A 17,916-nucleotide genomic window follows, 5' to 3' on the forward strand; every position below is an offset into this window, starting at 1 on the left:
AGATCCTTTATATGATTGTGTGCAATGAAAAGGAGTGCAACGTGCCAAATTAAATCTCCATTTAGTCTGATTAAGATGAAGAGACACAGGCCTCTTAAAGACCCCTACTGCACGATATTAGTGTGGACTTAAAATATATTATAACATGACTAAACAGACATGAAGATCATGTTAAATCTTGGTCCTCCCTCCAAACAGTAAAAGACAAGATACATTGACAAATGACATTTATTGAACAATTACAAATTACAGGTGTGTGTATAAAAATACAAACTTCTTTCCTAGAAATAAACAATAGTGTATCTCTCTGGAAAAGACAAAACAAAAACAGTTCAAGGGACCGTCATAAACTGGACAACTAAGATGCTTCTTTTGTAGAGAGATAAATAAAAGTGCAAATCTACAATAAATAAAAAGGGTCAAACTACTAAAGCAAATGGAGCCAAGATTAACTCAATCTATGTCTGTGTTGGACCCCTGCTCAGAAATAGTTAGAAATGGCAGCATCATAATAAATAACTAGCCTACTATTAATTACCTTTTTGGACAAGACACTTCACTTACTGCCTGTCAATTTCTTACAGAACTCTGCAGTGCCACCTTCTGGTGGGGAATAATAAGGAAATAAAATAAAATTGCACTGAGCTGTTTTGTAGTTTACCGGTTATTGTCTATGGAATATTCATTCAGTTATGACAAAAGTATTTTAGCACACAACTTGGAAATACAGTGAGAGGCATAAACTGAAACACATCAAAACCGTTCAAAAAATAAGAAATACAAATTAAGTACCATCTTCACGGCAGGTGGCTGGGGTCACTCCTGACATTTTGCACGTTTGCTAGAATCAAAGGTCATGTCATGGTACACATGGTATATCCATCCTGTGACTAAAACGCATTACCTTTGTTCTTCTTTGAACAACTAACTTAGTTTTTCTCCTTTATTTATTTATATACAAAAATATATATTTCCGGGCGGTACATCACTTCCATAGACATAAAATAGCATTTTGTCAAAAGAACATGCAATTCCCATGCAAACTACCTCCACTGTTTAGTTTTTATGAGCGAGTTCTGCAAACAGGCACAGAACTGGAGTTGACATTCCTTCGAAGGCCTCAGTCAGAAGAACTAAAGCACATTATAATAATCATCAATGAAAGGACAAACCTGTGCAGGCTTTTTGGTTGGGGGGGAAAGGTAAGGCTTCTCATGACATCATTTGAGTATAAATAGCTACCAAGCCTTTTCCAACACAACTAAAAGCCTTTAAGAGTGGAGGAATAAACAATACAAGGTGCCTCCACTACGGTATCCCCATTGCTATAGGAAATGCACATCGTAATGTTGACGCCACCTTCTGAGGATTTAGCTTATATATTGGTCCATGTGAGTTAACAGCTGCTCAAAGTCAGCAATCTCCCTGAATCGTTATTTGTGCTTCCTATGTGCACTGTGATTTTTATTTATTTTTTACAGTGTTTTATCTCGTCTCATCATTTTTTTTCAAAGAGGTCATGAGCACAGGAGATGAAGTGGAAACTTGACATCTAACTAAGTTGGTGGCCATTGTGCCTTTAAAATAATCACAGTAGCTATGTGAGACACAACCACCTCACCACTCCCAAAATGTACGCTAGCCATGGATTGTCAAACAAAAACAAAACAAAACAAAAATCACCTCATACCATGCATCAGAGACATAATTAGAATAACGTAGTACGGTGAAAGAGTAGAACAAAAATGGAAGGCTGTTTTCATTATGCAGCTCGAGGTTATGGCTCTATCCCAGCAGTAAAGGGTCATTATGAGAGGTCTCCTGGTTTCCATGCAGCTTTTTTTTTCAATCCAGCATTTTAGACAAGAAACAAAGAGCAGAACAAAAGTATCTTCAAAAGCATAGAATCTCGTTGCACAGTGACAAGAACAAAGCCAAGGATAGCACTGTAGCCCGGATGATAACACAGATAAATAACAAAACAAAGAAACACTCATCTCTTCAAAAGGGATGGGATGGGGGGGGGGGTAGTACCCCAACATGATGACAGAGAAAAGGAGTTCCAGCAGCGTGTTGAGGAGAGGGCAATCCGGGGTGAGGCTGGGGTGTGTTGTGACATTAATAATTGTCTATTTTCCGTTAAAGTGCCATGTTTTATAGTGTCTAGTCAGTATGTCTGTCCACCCATGGAAGACAATACAAAACCCAGTAGAGTCAACACCATTCCTCTCCGCCAGGCTTTTCTTCTTTTGCTTCCATATTGCCTGCTTTCTCCTCCTGCTGCTGCTGAATGTCTTCTGGTATCACCTTGGGGGACTGGGAGCCACTCAGCATTGGATGGCTTGTCGGATTCCCTCCATTGGCCTGCTGGTGCTCCCCCATCTCCTCCTCCTCTCCTTGCTGCTGTTGCTTCCTCTGACAGCAGGGTTTGTACAGGTGGGGGTCAATGATCACTTCTCCGTACCGCCCCTTGTAGATGATCCCACAGCACACCTTCTGCCTGAAAAACAGCAAAGCAGACACTCAGTATGTAATGTATGCATGTGGCAAACACCATGCAAAGTTTGGAAAACGTTGGCAGAATTTGGGGCCTGTTCAGGTAGGTAGCTAGGTAGTAGTGATGCGCGGGCCGGCCCGTTGCACACAGGTCCTGCGGGGTTGTCCTGCGGGGTTGTCCCGCGGGGCGGGCGGACGGGTCTAGGTTTCAGACGCAATTATCGCGGGGCGGGTCAACACACGAAAGAAAAAGCATTCCAGTACCTTCTCTCTCTCCAATTTTGTCTGTACCTTTCTCTCTCCCGTCTCTCTCCTCCTGGAATCATCTGAGCTTGTGTTCAATGTGTTGCTTAATTGATCAATTATGCACAGCTGCCTCTAATGATATCCCAGCTGCATGTCAACTTTATATTTGAATGTCCCTTGTAATGAACCACTCACTGTAACGTTTAATGTTCTCTCATGTAGCCTACACAATTATAAAGGACAGGAAAAATATTAATTGTCTATACCCTGAGCTAAACCGAACCTGTAGCCTACCTGGTGCTGAATATATGGTTCCGTTCGCTACCGTTTCCTAATTATGCCTCAACTTCAAGAGCAGAAAGTACGTTTATGAACGTACCAAAGTATTGAGAGACTGCCCATCATTGCCAGTCTGACAAACAAATCCTGCGATACTACAGAGCCTGAAACGATGCCTGCTACTGTTTAGATGCCTCAATAAAACTACCTACTCTGCACATCGAAAAACCAGGGGTCACAAAACAACCTGTGATATGTCTTCTTTTATATTCCTGAACCGATTATATGACAACGCTCGCAATCCCCGCATGCCCGGCGTCCAGCGCGGCTCTTCCTTCATGTACCTTGGGTGAGACGGGAAAGTGTTTCTTTTGACTGCAGCCTCTTTGTTTTATATGCTTATGTGACACTGAAAAATAAATATGACTGATCGATGCAATCTCTGCGATTATTTGTAAACAAAGAGAGACACAGTAATAGCCTATGGCCTACACCCCCTGACCAAGAACCGTGGCTTTAGTTTTTGACTGTTGGAAAAGCCACAACATTGAACTTAAAAGACTAAAGAACGCGCTGTGGATCAAAAATTACAGCGGAACGACAAGCACAGGGGACGATCCTTTGATCATTTCATTGCAGATTTATAAGCAGCCTATTAGCCTACTACAATATGGCTTGGAAACAGATGGCATTGAACATGAGCTTGTGATGCTTCTGAGAGGTACTAACTTGCAAGTTGTACTACAAAATAAACCCACAATTTGTAACACATTTAGACCTGAGGCTTGGCGCTTGACCATTGGTCTCAGGCCACGTACACTCAGTTAAAACACTCAACGCATGCTTTACGCATGCTTCATGGGGGGGGGGGGGGGGGGGAGCCGTTTCAATTCATTCCACATGGAAGTCACATGGTTTTGATGAGCTGACTTGTCGCAGGGGAGGAGGGGTGAAGCCATGAAGCCACGCGTACGAGGCCTAGGACGTTACCTTTTCCAGTAGGTGAGGTCCAGGAAGGAGAAGGCCGGGGAATGGTCCATGTCGGGCGGGAGCTCGCTGTCCGACCCCTCATCTGACTGGTAGCTGTAGGTGAGTGACTGTGCAGGGGAGGCACTTGAGGTGGTGCTGTGGGCGTCCGAGTCTGTGGAAGTGACATGTCCACAATAACACTACAGACTGCCTCCTGGTCTAGCCTAGAGCAGTGGTTTTCAACCAGTGGTCCGGGGACCACCAGTGGTCCTTGAGGGGGTACCAGGGGGTCCCCAGCGAAATTAGTTAACATAGCGTCACAATCATTTTAACCGCTTAGCTTTGGCTATTCAAAAATAGCAGATCTACAAGCTCATAGCGCGGCACTCGGCACCGCGCTATGAGCTTGTAGATCTGCTATTTTTGAAAAACCTTGAAAAAGTGTGCATATCTTTGAATATGTATATTTTTTTAATGCAAAAACTAACATATCTTTGCCCTTTGTCCCTGGCACAAAACATTTTCAAATGGGGGTCCGCGGCCAAATGTATATCAATTTAGGGGTCCTTGGCATGAGAAATTGGCTCACAACCAAATGTAGTGCTACTTTTTTTTAAGCCCAGCCTCATGGCATGCACACACCTGCATAGGATTCTAATTTTCTAAACATCATACCTGCCATCACATGCACTATCTGTAATATTCACTGTATGTAAATATCTTTATTTGTTTTATTTAACCCGACAAGCTCTTTCCCTTCCGCTCACACAAAAGAAATCTGTGATGTGACAATCAAAGGCGATTCTGACAGATCCCCTGCCCCCATTTCCAACATGCTCCTAGCTTCATGGAAGCATACGGAACTCCTGCCCACAAGGATAGTCATTGGTTTCTTGAGTTTCAAACAAGAGATCATCAGATAATGGCTTTTTTTAAAGTACTAACGCAGTGTGGAGTATGGTCTGTGTAGCGAGACCCTACACAGACCATAACATATCAGCCAGTATCCCTAAGCATCATTAATATTATATCGTTGCTGTTGGGCAGAAACCTCTTATCTCCATATTTCAACTTTTTAAACGTTTTTTTCGTCAATGAAAGCCCTACTTGATCATACTACAGTGTCACACAAAGGGATAAAAAATTGCAGTTTTGGCTTTTGAGCTTGTAGATCTGCCATTCCGTAATTTTAATCCTGAAAAGTAACAGTTTGGGTTTCCACCCGAAAGCAACAACATGTTTTTTTTAGACTTCACATGATTGGTTTTAAGGTCACATGTGGGTGAAGCAAATTCCAGCCTCGAGTCAAACCTTCTCGCAAATAAAATAAGTGAATAGTTTCCTTACTACTCCTCGTCAGTCCCTTCTGCACCCGACTCTTCTTCTTCTTCTTCTTGATCTTTGTCTTCAGGCTTGAACTGCCTTTTGCATCCACCACCTTGGAGAACAATGCAGAAAAAAAGATCAGTGCTGTCACAATTCGACCCCCCACCCTCCCTCCCTCACACACACTAGGTTTGGGGTCCGAACCGGATCCAAGATTGAGGAACCAGTTCCATCACATTTGGAACCATTTCTGGAGCCGGTTTATCACACTGTCAGAGCTGGTAGGCTATGTGGACTTCAAGTCTGCTATACAATTACAAAACTAGTGGTTTGCACGCACACACACACACACACACACACACACACACACACACACACACACACACACACACACACACACACACACACACACACACACACACACACACACACACACACACACACACACACACACACACACACACACACACACACACGAAAGGAGTGAAAGTATTCCTTACATGATTCCAGTTCTTCTTGGATCCTGGCGGAAGTTTTTTCCATCTCTTGACCAGGAGCACGCAGGCGTTACAGATCTCCCCACGGCGCACTTCAGCCAGCCTGCAGCGACAAGGAGGAGTACAATTCCAATCAATTGAAAAGATGTAGACTTAATCTGGCACATGATTCAAAATTACTTGAAAAACACGGCAAGGGTCGAAATGCTGTATCTGCTGCTGTTTGCCGTTAAAAACAATTGGAGCATTTAAAAGCGAGTTATGAGACCCCATCTTGTTTGACACAAAAATGGCCATAAAATTCCACAAACATTTTCCTAACAGGAGAATGGCCAGTCGACTCCACTTTGACAGAAAAGGTCAACTACTCACAGACCAGCAAGGGTACTTGTGGTTCTGTTCTGGAGGAAGGTGTCTGAAAGGGCTGGGCAATATGACTTTTGCCTCGATTATGATTAATGAACCATTATTATATAATAAAAAAATAATAAGAATAGTAAAAATAGCCGATCTACAAGCTCAGAATGCATCGTGAATCGTGATACGACGAGTTGTTGAACTTGTAGATCGGCTATTTTCACTATTTTTGTACACCACCGTTGTACAACAAAGTATAATACGGGGTCAAGTGGTTAATCAGACTAATCGATTTAGTAGATTATAAAAATCGATTAGAATTCTAATAGAATTGTTTCGTGTAGATTCCTTCATATATAAAAAGGAGAAAAAAAAGATTCCTCTCAATAATTCGATTAACCTACATGATATATTTTCAGTTAATTGGCAAGCCCTAGTGCCAAACCACTGACAAGCATTGTGTGTGACTGATTAACTTGTGTGTGTGTTTAATAATAGCTTCATCCCAGGGTATTTTTTAATTTGACCACACTCCATTTCACACCGACTCGCATCGCACGTAACCATAGCAATGAATCTTGGCAACCAAGCTGAGTCAGTTGCAGGGGGTAAAGTAGAGTAACGAGGAGACTGACACCAACTTTTTATAGTCTATGAAGTGAAGAGTTATATGTGAATAAAGAATGATATAGAGCCGAGTCAGAGTGATGACTGATGAATTGGACAACCCTGACGTTTGTTCCATTGCCCCAAAAGCCAAATAGGAAACCTAAATTAAAAAACTGAGCCTAAGAAAAAGGAGGAAAAAACATTACTGCTCCTATTTCAGGCTGGAGAGCATGACGGAGCTCGAGGTCATTTTAGTTTTTCATTATTTTTTATTTCCTTATGACTTTGTTTTCCATTCCAGTTTTAATTTGTTTTTAGCAGATCTGCAACTCTGCTATTTTCACCATTTTTGAAGAAAAATATTGGATATTGACAAAGACTAAAACTAAGGACACTTTCTCTTTAATTTGTTAATAATAGTTTCAGTTTTAGTTGTGTTAACAAATACAAATAAAAATGAGGCTTTACAAAAAAAATGAAACTGTATCGTTCGTTAACTAAAATGTTTTGTTCATTCCAGTTTTGGCTATTTGAGTGTGGGGCCGATCAATGTCTCACCCAAAGCAGCTTTTCAAGTCCTTCTCATAGCGGGTGCTGTCAGTAAAGCGGGAGCTGGAAGACTTGGCCCTGCAGATGCAGCAGCCATCTACGCTCCGGTACATCTTCGGCTTGTGGAAGCCAAACATCTGCAACATGACATTGGAAATAAACATTTCTTTAATGTAAAATTGCAAAGTAGAGATACAGTTCCTTAAAACGTCATTATGCACAGGTATCTCCTATAAGAAAGTCAAGAGCAAAACACCACTGTGACAGAAACCTCATATTTGCATAATTCAACTTTTCATGTTTTATTTTATTAATGCCCTACTTCAAAGTGTTTCACAGGTATTTTCACTATTTTTATTGAAAATAATAATAATAAAAAAGCAACGATTTTGGACATACAAGGTGGTTTCCACCCGACGGCAACGAAACGCAGATTGCATTAAATTAAACATCACATCTGCAGACATGGCACAGGCATCCATCTACCCTACACATTTGAAGTGTTTTCTTCTGTTGTTCAAGTGGCACAAATGGATCATGGAATTTCATTATGAGCTGGGTGAGTGTGTGACTCGATCATTTGCGTCATACGCTATTTGCCGAGCCCCCCCCCCCCTCCCCCCGGCACTCTGTGCTGCGCTATGAGCTTGTAGATCTGCCATTTTTGAAAAATCGTGAACATTTTTTTTAAATATATATATTTTTTTTAAATGTTAGGATTTAGAAAACATTTTAAGAATCGGACTCAGGCCTTAATGGGTTAAACAGTATTGATACTTTTACTTAAGTAAAAAAAATGTGAGTACTTTTTCCACCACTGTCAGACAGACGGTAACAGAACAGCACGGCCCCGGCTGTCACTGTGCGACACTCTTACGCAACCATGGTGCTGATGCAAGTGGCGGAGCGCCATGTGCTCACCATGGCTGAGCCTGAGAGAGATGCAGCATCCAAGTGAAGTGATGCTCGATATTATATGATATTATACAGCCACAAACACCGCCCGACGGTTAGCCTATACTGTCACATAAGTATTAATCAAAAAATCAACGCATAAAAAAAAAGGTCGTAGTAGACAATGTATTCATTGATGCAAAAAAAGACAAATAAAAACTATTTGTAGCCCATTACTGTATACAACAACACATATGAACACATCTCGATCTCGTCGTTGCATTGTGGACATGTGTAACCACCATTGCCCCAAATAATTCACTTTGAAGGGGTGAATGATGCTACGATCGACACCATTGCATAACGATGGCCATCCTGAAGCACATGGTAACCGAAAGACTCGCCCCGAAACACGCTTGCCCCCCCCCCCCCCATTGTACTATTGTATTCGTTTCACTGAGGTGAGGATAATAACGTTAGAAATAAGTTCAGGGTTAGGCTATGCACAGTTTTACTGTGGTTAATGTTTAGGCATAAGGTTAGGTTAAACCGTTAAGGCATAGTTTACTGAGGTTACGTTCAGGAATACCAGGTGAATACCGCCGGATTTGCCCCGGGGCGACTGTGTTTTGGGGCGAGTGTTTTAGTATTCGTTACATCAGAAGTGAAACGACTGATGCTCATCATCATTCGGTAGGCCTTAATGAGGCTGGACAAAAGATAATATGTATGGACTCAAACAAAACTCCAATTAAGTTCCTAAAAAAAACACGGACGCATAAACACTATACATTGGCAACACGTTATTTTATGGGTTGTTGTTAGCTGTAGAATGCAACTCTCGTTGACGTATTTATGATTCTGACGTTTTCAATCTACGAGAGTTGTAGGGTTCACACCCCATGGACACAGGGACTTTCTGCACTATACCCCGTAGACACTCCAAACATATACAAATTGAAAATAAGGTGCTTAACCCCACGCCACAAATGTTAACTCTCGCTACGGGGTATTAGTTTAATGTAATAATCCATATCTTTCAATAAAGAAGTGTTTTAATGCCGTCTGTGGCCGAACGCCATTTTTCACCCTCGTTTACTTCCTGTTTACATTGAGTGTAATTCCGGGTTTCACCAGATGGGCACGTCACTACCGCCCATTGGGAACTTCCGACAGAATCGGCCACAGACGGCAATAAAACACTTCTTTATTGAAATATATGGATTATTACATTAAACTAATACCCCGTAGTGAGAGTTAACATTTGGGGCGTGGGGGAAAGCACCTTTATTGTCAATGTGTACATGTTTGGAGTGTCTACGGGGTATAGTGCAGAAAGTCCCTGTGTCCATGGGGGGTGAACCCTACAACTCTCGTAGATTGAAAACGTCAGAATCATAAATACGTCTACGAGAGTTGTATACTACAGCTAGGTTGTTGTCAATCTAGCTGGACAAGGCACCAGCTATCGGTTAAAGACCGATCGGTCCTCCCATTAACAGCCTACACCGGGACAAGAGCTTGCTGTTCTGTTCCACTGATAGAACGCATAAACCTTGCAGACAGTAAACACTGCCCCATCCATCCATCCTACAGTGATATTAGTTAACACGTATCCATTGTTTGCATGAAGTCTTTGTGTTCAGAATGACTGAGTGCGTCGTCACTCAGGGAGGGGGTTGAAGTGTAAACAGTCAGCACGCTGTCTCCACTCCTCAACTATTTCAGAGTTCTGGTGCGACGACGGATCATTTATTTTTACATTAAAAATCACATAAAACAGGTGGTAGGAACTAGGAACCCCAAAAGCATTGTCAAACTCCTCTTTAAGATGTTTCAGTTGGTTTTGACGCTGATTCTGAACACACACATACACTTAATACACTAAAAAACCTCCCAAACAAAACGCGGAGCCAGCAAAGCAACACTGTATTTGCAAACCGCCAGGTTCGACAAAAAACATCCGAACATACATATGTTTTGAAGTATAAATTAAAACAGTCTTTTATTATGTGATCATCTCTGGTCTGGACGAGGGTATGGGCACCAGGGCACGTATGAGGCTCCTTCTCAAACAACAGCAAGGCACGCCGGCATCATCCATCCGTTACAATACTACCATGTGCATGATGCATCTAACTGGATTCAAATAAAAACAAGTTGACGTTTGTTGTGTGTAAACTGTAAAACGGACGTAAACGTAAAGAATGAGGGCTTGACAGACAGTCTTTCGACAACAATCCTCCCCACATCGCCACGCTGGAACTAAACGGTTCCACTACCAACAACAACGGTCCCATCCTATATCCTATATACTCCCATCTCATGAACACGACATGTCATCAAACTTTGGAGCTACGAACGCGTCCTAAAACTGTCGCTCGAAGTCGAACCGCTTGGAGGGTTTTGAGCAGGTGGTTGTTGTTGTTGCATCGCTTACATTTGTTGCGATTTAGTGAAAAGCAAACCAGGCATGTTCCCCATCAGACTAATAACTTCAGTCAGCGGTTAAAACGTTACGCACGCCGAAACACACTGTGTGTGTCAGTGACACGCACATTTTCTTTGAACACCGAATAGAAACTTACCTTTATTTTGTCTTTGCTTCTTCAAAATAAAACCTTCGTCCTGTATATACAGTGAAAAAGACGTATTTTTGTTGAGTGACTCTCATTGAAGTAAAGCCTCCAGCACCTCTTTACTTCACCACACTATCCGTAGTAGAAACGTATACGCATGCGCGCGGTGCAGCCCACCGCTCCACCATTTTCTCTTTTTTCTTTCTTCAAAGGAATTTGCATACACGTGTGACGTATGTCTAAGTCACCGCATCCCAATGCCCATATAAGCACGGAAATTACGCGGGAAATGGGGGGGGGGGGGGGTCTTGTTGCCCGTGGAGAGTTTGCAGGACACGCAAACGACCACACGGCGGCGCTGTTTGACCGAAGGTGTAAAACTTGGTACATTTTGCTGGGATTCTGTCAAAAAGCAAAGCTAGCTACTGGTCATCATCTGCAGTAGCTTGAACAAAGCACTCTACAAAGTACTTAATTTAAATTATAGATACTGGTCACATATTACTCAACTAGAGAAAGTTGGTCAGTCAAATTTGTACTCGAGTTAAAGTACTGGAGTATTTTTACACATGTATTCAAAAGTACACAATTTTAAAAAGACTTACATTTTAGACACCCAGGGTCTAACAGGGGTCAAGTTCACATGACCACAAAGAATGTGTTAATATGACATACATGCATGACTGCATGCACACGAGCGCACATGCACACACACACATGCGCACACACACACACACACACACACACACACACACACACACACACACACACACACACACACACACACACACACACACACACACACACGCTAAAAACACACAAAAAAAAACATTTCTATGTATTGGGTGTTTTTAATGAAATATGCATAATAAATATCAGAACAGAACAATAGACAATTCTACATACACATGTCAATTTGTTTGGTAGCTTATGTCTCACAGGTAGGACTTAATATGGAAAGGCTATGCTTCTGTAGCACTTACTTTTCCCCAGATCTTCTGCTTCCAGATCTGCCCTGTTTTAAATGTGTCACACACAAAAACTATGTAACAAGGAACCAGTTGAGCACAGTGTAAAACAAGAGACACTTTGATTTCCACAATAATGTCCTCAAGAGCTGGAAGTGTGTGATGAGGACGGGTCTCGTCTATCAAGATGCAAGCCACTGTTAATGGAGGTCTCGCCCATTTGATATGGTGGAACTTCAGTAGCGCTATATTTAAAGAGACTATACAGCAGAAAAGGGGAGTAAGAAAGCATGCAGGTAGCAGTTTGGTAGAACCTACACAGCTCGCCTCCTTCATACTTTAACCCCAGACAAGTATTGATGAGTTCTATAATTGTAAAGAAATTAAGCCAAATTCATACAACAACTCTCACAGAAAACTCTCAGAGTTAAATCAACACTGAGGATTGAACCGTGTACGATTAAAGGACCACTTCACCCATTTTTCAACCTATCTTCATATAATTGGTCCTCACTAATGCTCATAATGCTTTAGAACACTAATAGTTATAAAATGGCACCATTTCTGTCCGTGTCTCAGAGGAGGGCTGTGGACAGTTCAGATTCAGAAACCTGCCTACCAGTGACATAAGCGCTAGGCAGATTTGGTCATTTCAAACAAGATTTCAACCTTTTTTTTGATTAATACAACAGCAATGTCTTCTGTTTCTACGCTATAGAAAAAAAAGAAGTGGTCCTTTAAGTATAAATGATGCTTAAGTCTTCAAGAGCATAGCAGCAGGACCAAAGTGGTACAACGTGATGATGTAAAGGGGAGACAGAGTGGTCATCAGGTAGAAGATATGTTTCCCTGTTTATTCTACAGGTTTCTTTTTGTAAACCCGGAATGCCAGTGATATACCAGCACAAACAACCGCATTTAAGGCTCTCTGCCTACCACAGATAAAAATGAAAATATTAGATACATAAGATCATGCTGTTAACAACCATCCCTGGTGGGCCGTTTGTCTTCCACAGACTAAATACTGGGGGGAAAGAACCTCTTCAATACTGCAGATTAACCACTTAAGACCCTCTATACTTGGTAAAACGGATCGGAGTTGCTGTTTCACGGTGTGCTTTTTTCCCCTCCAATCTACATCAAATCTCTTTGCCGAAAATAGCCGATCTAAAAGCTGAGAACGTGTTGCAACACGGCTCCATATGAGCTTGTAGATCTGCTAATGTTTGGCAAAAATGTTCTCCGCAGAATATGGATGCTAGGGTTCAAGTGGTTAAAACAGAGGGAAATAAGGAAATCGTCTCTGTCGGGTGGAAACCTCAAATGTCCAAAAAACAAAAAACAAAACTGTTACTTTTCAGGGTTCAAATTCAAAAATAGCAAAAGTAGCAGATCTACAAGCTCAGAATGCGTCGCTTCGCACCGTGTTTCGAGCTTGTGGATCTGCTACTTTACTACACAAAAAGTTAAAAAGAGGTTTCTGCCCGACAGCAACGATATACAGATGAGTCCGGTTGCTCCTTTTTCCTCCTTTTTTACCTTTCGCCTCAACGGAGAACGGAGAGGAGAACGTGACAATAAATACATTTCGGTCAAAATCTGGTCATCTTTCATCGACATGCACTAATAATCCAAATATTTACAGGAGATTGCATTAGGAATTACTTCATTAAATGGAAAATGGCAAACGTGGCAAAAAAACTCCTAGAATAAAGGATTATATTTCAAACCAAAGCCAAAACACACACCTTTTGTTCTTCACCAAGAATCAATTCACTTTGACAAAGAAGGATTAGAGTTTGAGGGGGACTGAATCACTCTCTAGTTACTATTGCCAGGGTGTAAGATGACAATGTACTTTGCAGCTTTAACAGTTATTTGTTTAAATCCATCAGTGAAAGAAAAGGGGAAAACATGATAGTTACTATTAGACCCAGGATAGCATTGGCAAAGTGCTCCAGAATCTCTTATTGTTGAACAGCCATGCAGTTGTACCAGTGCTGAATGTATGAGGCATACACAGGTTCAAGTAAACACGCACGCACACGCACACACACACACACACACACACACACACACACACACACACACACACACACACACACACACACACACACACACACACACACACACATTCCAGTAATGTACTATTTTGTGCTGTTGTCCTTCTTCAGAAACCAGTGGATCATTCCAAATACTAAAAAGTTGGAACATATAAAAATAAAAGTAGAAGCATAAATGCTCACATACCTATACACCCATCTGTGAAATTACTTTTGTCAAACCCCCACCCCCTCCACCCACCCACCCACCCACATACATACATACATACATACATACACGCATACAGTTTTCAACAGCCAGGTCGACACCTGACATTTTGGTAGGAATGGTCCATGCAGCTTCAGATAAGCTCCCGCCGCCAGGCCGCATCTCGTCCCCGTGTCTGGTCCATCAACATCGGCAAGCCAATCGTAATGCAGAGGGGGGGGGGGGGGGAAGGGGTCCAATGCGAGCCCAACATGGCGGGGGAAAACAGAGCCGTTAGTTCATATCGCCACACCGCACCGTACATGGCTCAGCTTCTTGCAGAATCTACCTCCTGATCACCATTGTTCGGCGTAGTCCACATCTTTAGTCCTTCCAGTGTGGCGACTACAGAGAGTCAGCAGGGTCAAAACAGTCTTATTCTGTGGTAGATTCTGGTTTCTATGGCCCAGTAGTACAGGTCCACGAGCATGCTTGCTAATTCTACCACTAACCGGGAGACGCCGGCATTATAGACAGTAGTCGCAGACAGAACGCAGGCGAGAAAGCCTGAACCTACTGTACTGTACCTAAAGAAGGCTAGGCTACACACACGCATCACATAGTGGTTCTGAAACGTATTTAATTTCAAGGACCCCCATAACTCTCAGAGTTACAGACCCGTAAGGGTCCACTTAGAACAGCCCCAAGGAATTCTGGCGGTCCCCCGAACCCCACTTTGAGAACCAGTGACATTTCTTTCATTGTTTTTTTTGTATAAAAGGTCCATAGTAAAATTTAAAAAGGGCCTTTTAAAACCACAGGCAGGGTGATAATACTGCATCCAAACTCATTCTGAATCCAAAGCTCAAGCCTCTTGTGTGAAGAACTTGGTGTGCTTTGGTCGTCAAGGTGCTCCATAAATGTACTTTGTCGTACGACGGACAGCGAAAATAGCCAAACTACAGCCCCATCATGACCCATCTTCTTTATTTTTGAGAATGTTGAAAAGTCTTGAAGACATTTGTGAAAAAAATCTTTAACGATCTATAACGATCTGCCCCCCAAAAAATAGGGACACCAGGTTGAACGTGTTTCAGAGAAAGAACACCCTCTTGTCTTTGCCATTTCATTCCCTCGTGACGTGTCTAAAATCCTGGGAGTCAGTGTGCTGATGGGTGGGTAGGTGGGGGGTTGTGGGGGAAATGTAGTCCTGGGCTGGGTAGTCTGGCAGAGGTTAGAGGTCGACGCCTTTGACCAGCGAGGATTCCAGTGTGACGGCGAAGTCGTGGAGAGTCTCCAGGACGCTGATGAGGGCGTTGACGGTGGTCCGGTCTCGCAGCAGAGCGGACTCTTCGTACATCCTCTGGATCACGGGGCACTCGACCAGCAGGGGGAGCCACTGGGGCAGCAGACGGTCCCTGCAGAAAAAGAGGCGGTTAGAAAACGATCAGTCATAACTGTACTGTGCGCCACTGTTTCCCAAACAGTGGGTCGGGGCCCATCTTTGCGTCGCTGATCAATTTTTATGGATCTCCTTTTTTCCCCATTTCTTAACCCATTAAGGCCTGGAACGCATCTGTGTCACTTTAGGTTTCTTGGTGCCGCGCTATGAGCTTGTATATCTGCTATTTTTGAAAAATCTTGAAACTTTCTTTTTTTTTTTTTTTCAAAAAAATGTTAGGATTTAGAAAACGTTTTAAAGAATCGCCTCAGGTCTCATTCCATGCCAGCGTTTAATCTCATAATGTACTCACCAGTGCCAGCGTTTAATTGCTGTTTTTTAGCTTTTTTCACGTCGCCATAGACCTCGTTAAAATCCTTAAGATTGAGCTCTAAACTGTTTGTAAACACAGCGGAGATCCGACTGCGTCGACCAGTGAAAACCCCATGCAAAACGGATCCGCCATCTTGCAGTTACAACGGTTTATGTTAAACAGCGATCAGCGACGAGAAAAACTACAAAGAGAAAATGGCGTTTTTGTGTCCGCTTTAGAATGGAGGCGGATGGGATCGGCAAAACCGGATCCCGGATAATTCCGTTTCCGGTGGTGCTACAATGAAATGTGTCGTGTCGGACGAGGCCTACAATGCAATGTGATTTTTTTTCAAAAAAAAAAAAGACCACTTCGCGTAGGTCTACGCGATTGGCACGTGGCGGCTTTAAATAGGCAGTCAATGTGTTAATGGGTTAAAAAGTAAAGTCAACTTATTTTTTTACTGTCTTTTTACTGTTATTGACCCTTGATTCAAAGCAGAGCCTACCTCGCGCCCATGCAAACCAACAGCTGGAACTTTCCGTCCTTGCCAATGTTCCTGGGGGTGGAGTTAATGGCGTTGACATAGCGGCAGAGTGATTGGCAGGTCATCCCCAGGGGCTCCGAGGTCTCCTGAAGGTCACCCATCTGGTCTGCTGTCTCCATGTAGGCCACGGCCTTCTCTGTAGAGAGAGAGGGAAGGACACAAGTTGAGTTTTCTTTTTGCTAACATAGGAGAGGTGCTGACATAAGCAAGTGGGCCCCCAAATAAATGGCTTAATACTAAGATGGCCTACCAATACTTGGTGACTTCTAAATGCGAGGAACCTTGCTAGAATGGCGGTGAGAACAGCTGCTACCAAACCTATGCCTTCTGCTTTGACGTAGGTTCCCGTCACCACCACAATATGAAGGGCTGACATAAAGAGTTTAGATTGCTTCTGCAATGCAGGTCTTTTTTTCTCTCTCTCTATATTTCTTAACTCTCTAATAATAGTTTCCACACAGGTGTAACAACGAAAATCTAGGTGATTGCAGTCTCTAGTTGAGCAAAGCCTTTAAAGACTGACTTTGCAAGTCTACCGATTAGCTGTTTCCAACGTAGGCCAGCAGAGGGCAATGTAGCTCCACACACACACTCACCCACGAAGTCCCAGACAAAGACGGTCTTCTGGAACAGCCGGGCGGACTTGAAGCCGTGGTGGAAGAACTGCTCCAGAGCTCCGACCAGGCCGCTCTCTCCACACAGCAGGATGGTCAGACTGCCCCTCTGTTACGAGAAAGGGGATGGGGTGGGTGGGGTGGGGTGGGTTACGATGGTTGAAACACGAAACCTTTAAAGGCTGCTGAGTTGGCGCTAATGAAAACCGTACACCGCTTAGAATGGACGTTCTCTGTATCAGTGTTACACAACATTCCTGAAGGTCAGTCACTGAGTGAAGCGTTCATCATGGCAATGAGCAAAGAGACGTCTCTCCCCTCCAGAGCAAAGTGCATTAGATTTGGAGACTGGATCAACTCCATTGTGTCAGTGTGCTTAATGGACTGCTCCAGGGCTCCGTAGCTCTCTATCAACCACTCTCTCTCTCTCTGTTTTTTTGTCTCTCTTCCTCTCCTTTCACATCTGTCTCTTTCAACGTTCACTTTCTCCCTATAGCTCTCTGACAGTTAGAACGGCATTAAAATCATGCTGGATGGAGGTTGGCCTGGGCGGTCAATACATATATCCTGTCTCTTCATGATTCTACCAGACAAAGTAAGCAGCAGCATAGAGACTGTTTTTCTCCTGCAGCTTACTAACACTGGTTTTAGAAATGTGTTTAACAGGACATGAAGACTATTCTCATAACCCTGCAGCACTCTAACTCTATGCCACTTGCTTCACTATACATGTAAACAACACACACACACACACACACACACACACACACACACACACACACACACACACACACACACACACACACACACACACACACACACACACACACACACACACACACCTCTTTCTCAGGTTTGTGGAAGTGTTTGATGATGTTGTTCACTGCCTCCCCGATGGCTTCCTGGATCTGGGCTGATGTGGGCTCTGAAATCAGACAAGCCACCACGTAAACACAGATTAATTTCAGATTTTCAGATGATG

At 42.9% G+C, this 17,916-nt stretch overlaps 2 protein-coding genes across 8 annotated transcripts in view; both read right to left on the bottom strand.

Moving 5' to 3' along the window:
- Positions 1-215: 215 nt before the first annotated feature.
- On the bottom strand, positions 216-10,887 carry LOC311039764 (SIN3-HDAC complex-associated factor-like). The gene is made up of 6 exons (XM_084049744.1): positions 10,811-10,887; positions 7,338-7,465; positions 5,817-5,916; positions 5,338-5,428; positions 4,012-4,162; positions 216-2,500 (listed from the first exon to the last, which is right to left on the bottom strand). The coding sequence occupies exons 2-6, from the start codon at positions 7,463-7,465 to the stop codon at positions 2,215-2,217; spliced, it is 756 nt and encodes a 251-aa protein (XP_083905870.1). The 5' UTR covers positions 10,811-10,887; the 3' UTR covers positions 216-2,214.
- A 764-nt stretch (positions 10,888-11,651) lies between these two features.
- dennd5b (DENN/MADD domain containing 5B) overlaps positions 11,652-17,916 on the bottom strand; it is a 116,962-nt gene continuing 110,697 nt past the window's right edge. For all 7 annotated transcript variants that reach the window (XM_084050268.1, XM_084050267.1, XM_084050265.1 and 4 more), the window contains 4 exons: positions 17,777-17,859; positions 16,917-17,043; positions 16,282-16,456; positions 11,652-15,437 (listed from right to left, as the gene is read on the bottom strand). In XM_084050268.1, the coding sequence (XP_083906394.1) occupies positions 15,254-15,437; positions 16,282-16,456; positions 16,917-17,043; positions 17,777-17,859 (569 nt within the window). In that variant the 3' untranslated portion in view covers positions 11,652-15,253. The remainder of the gene's footprint in view (positions 15,438-16,281; positions 16,457-16,916; positions 17,044-17,776; positions 17,860-17,916) is intronic.

This window comes from Gymnoscopelus microlampas, assembly GCF_963454915.1.
Source record: "Gymnoscopelus microlampas genome assembly, chromosome: 23".
Classification (NCBI taxonomy): domain Eukaryota; kingdom Metazoa; phylum Chordata; class Actinopteri; order Myctophiformes; family Myctophidae; genus Gymnoscopelus; species Gymnoscopelus microlampas.

Bases quoted from the DNA above. Each gene is read 5' to 3' on its own strand.
- LOC311039764 (XM_084049744.1), bottom strand. From the start codon at position 7,465: ATGTTTGGCTTCCACAAGCCGAAGATGTACCGGAGCGTAGATGGCTGC. The intron at 5,917-7,337 runs GTGAGACATTGA...TTGTCGCTGCAG, and splicing joins GACTTGAAAAGCTGCTTTGG to GCTGGCTGAAGTGCGCCGTG. The intron at 5,429-5,816 runs GTAAGGAATACT...TTGTTCTCCAAG, and splicing joins CCAAGAAGAACTGGAATCAT to GTGGTGGATGCAAAAGGCAG.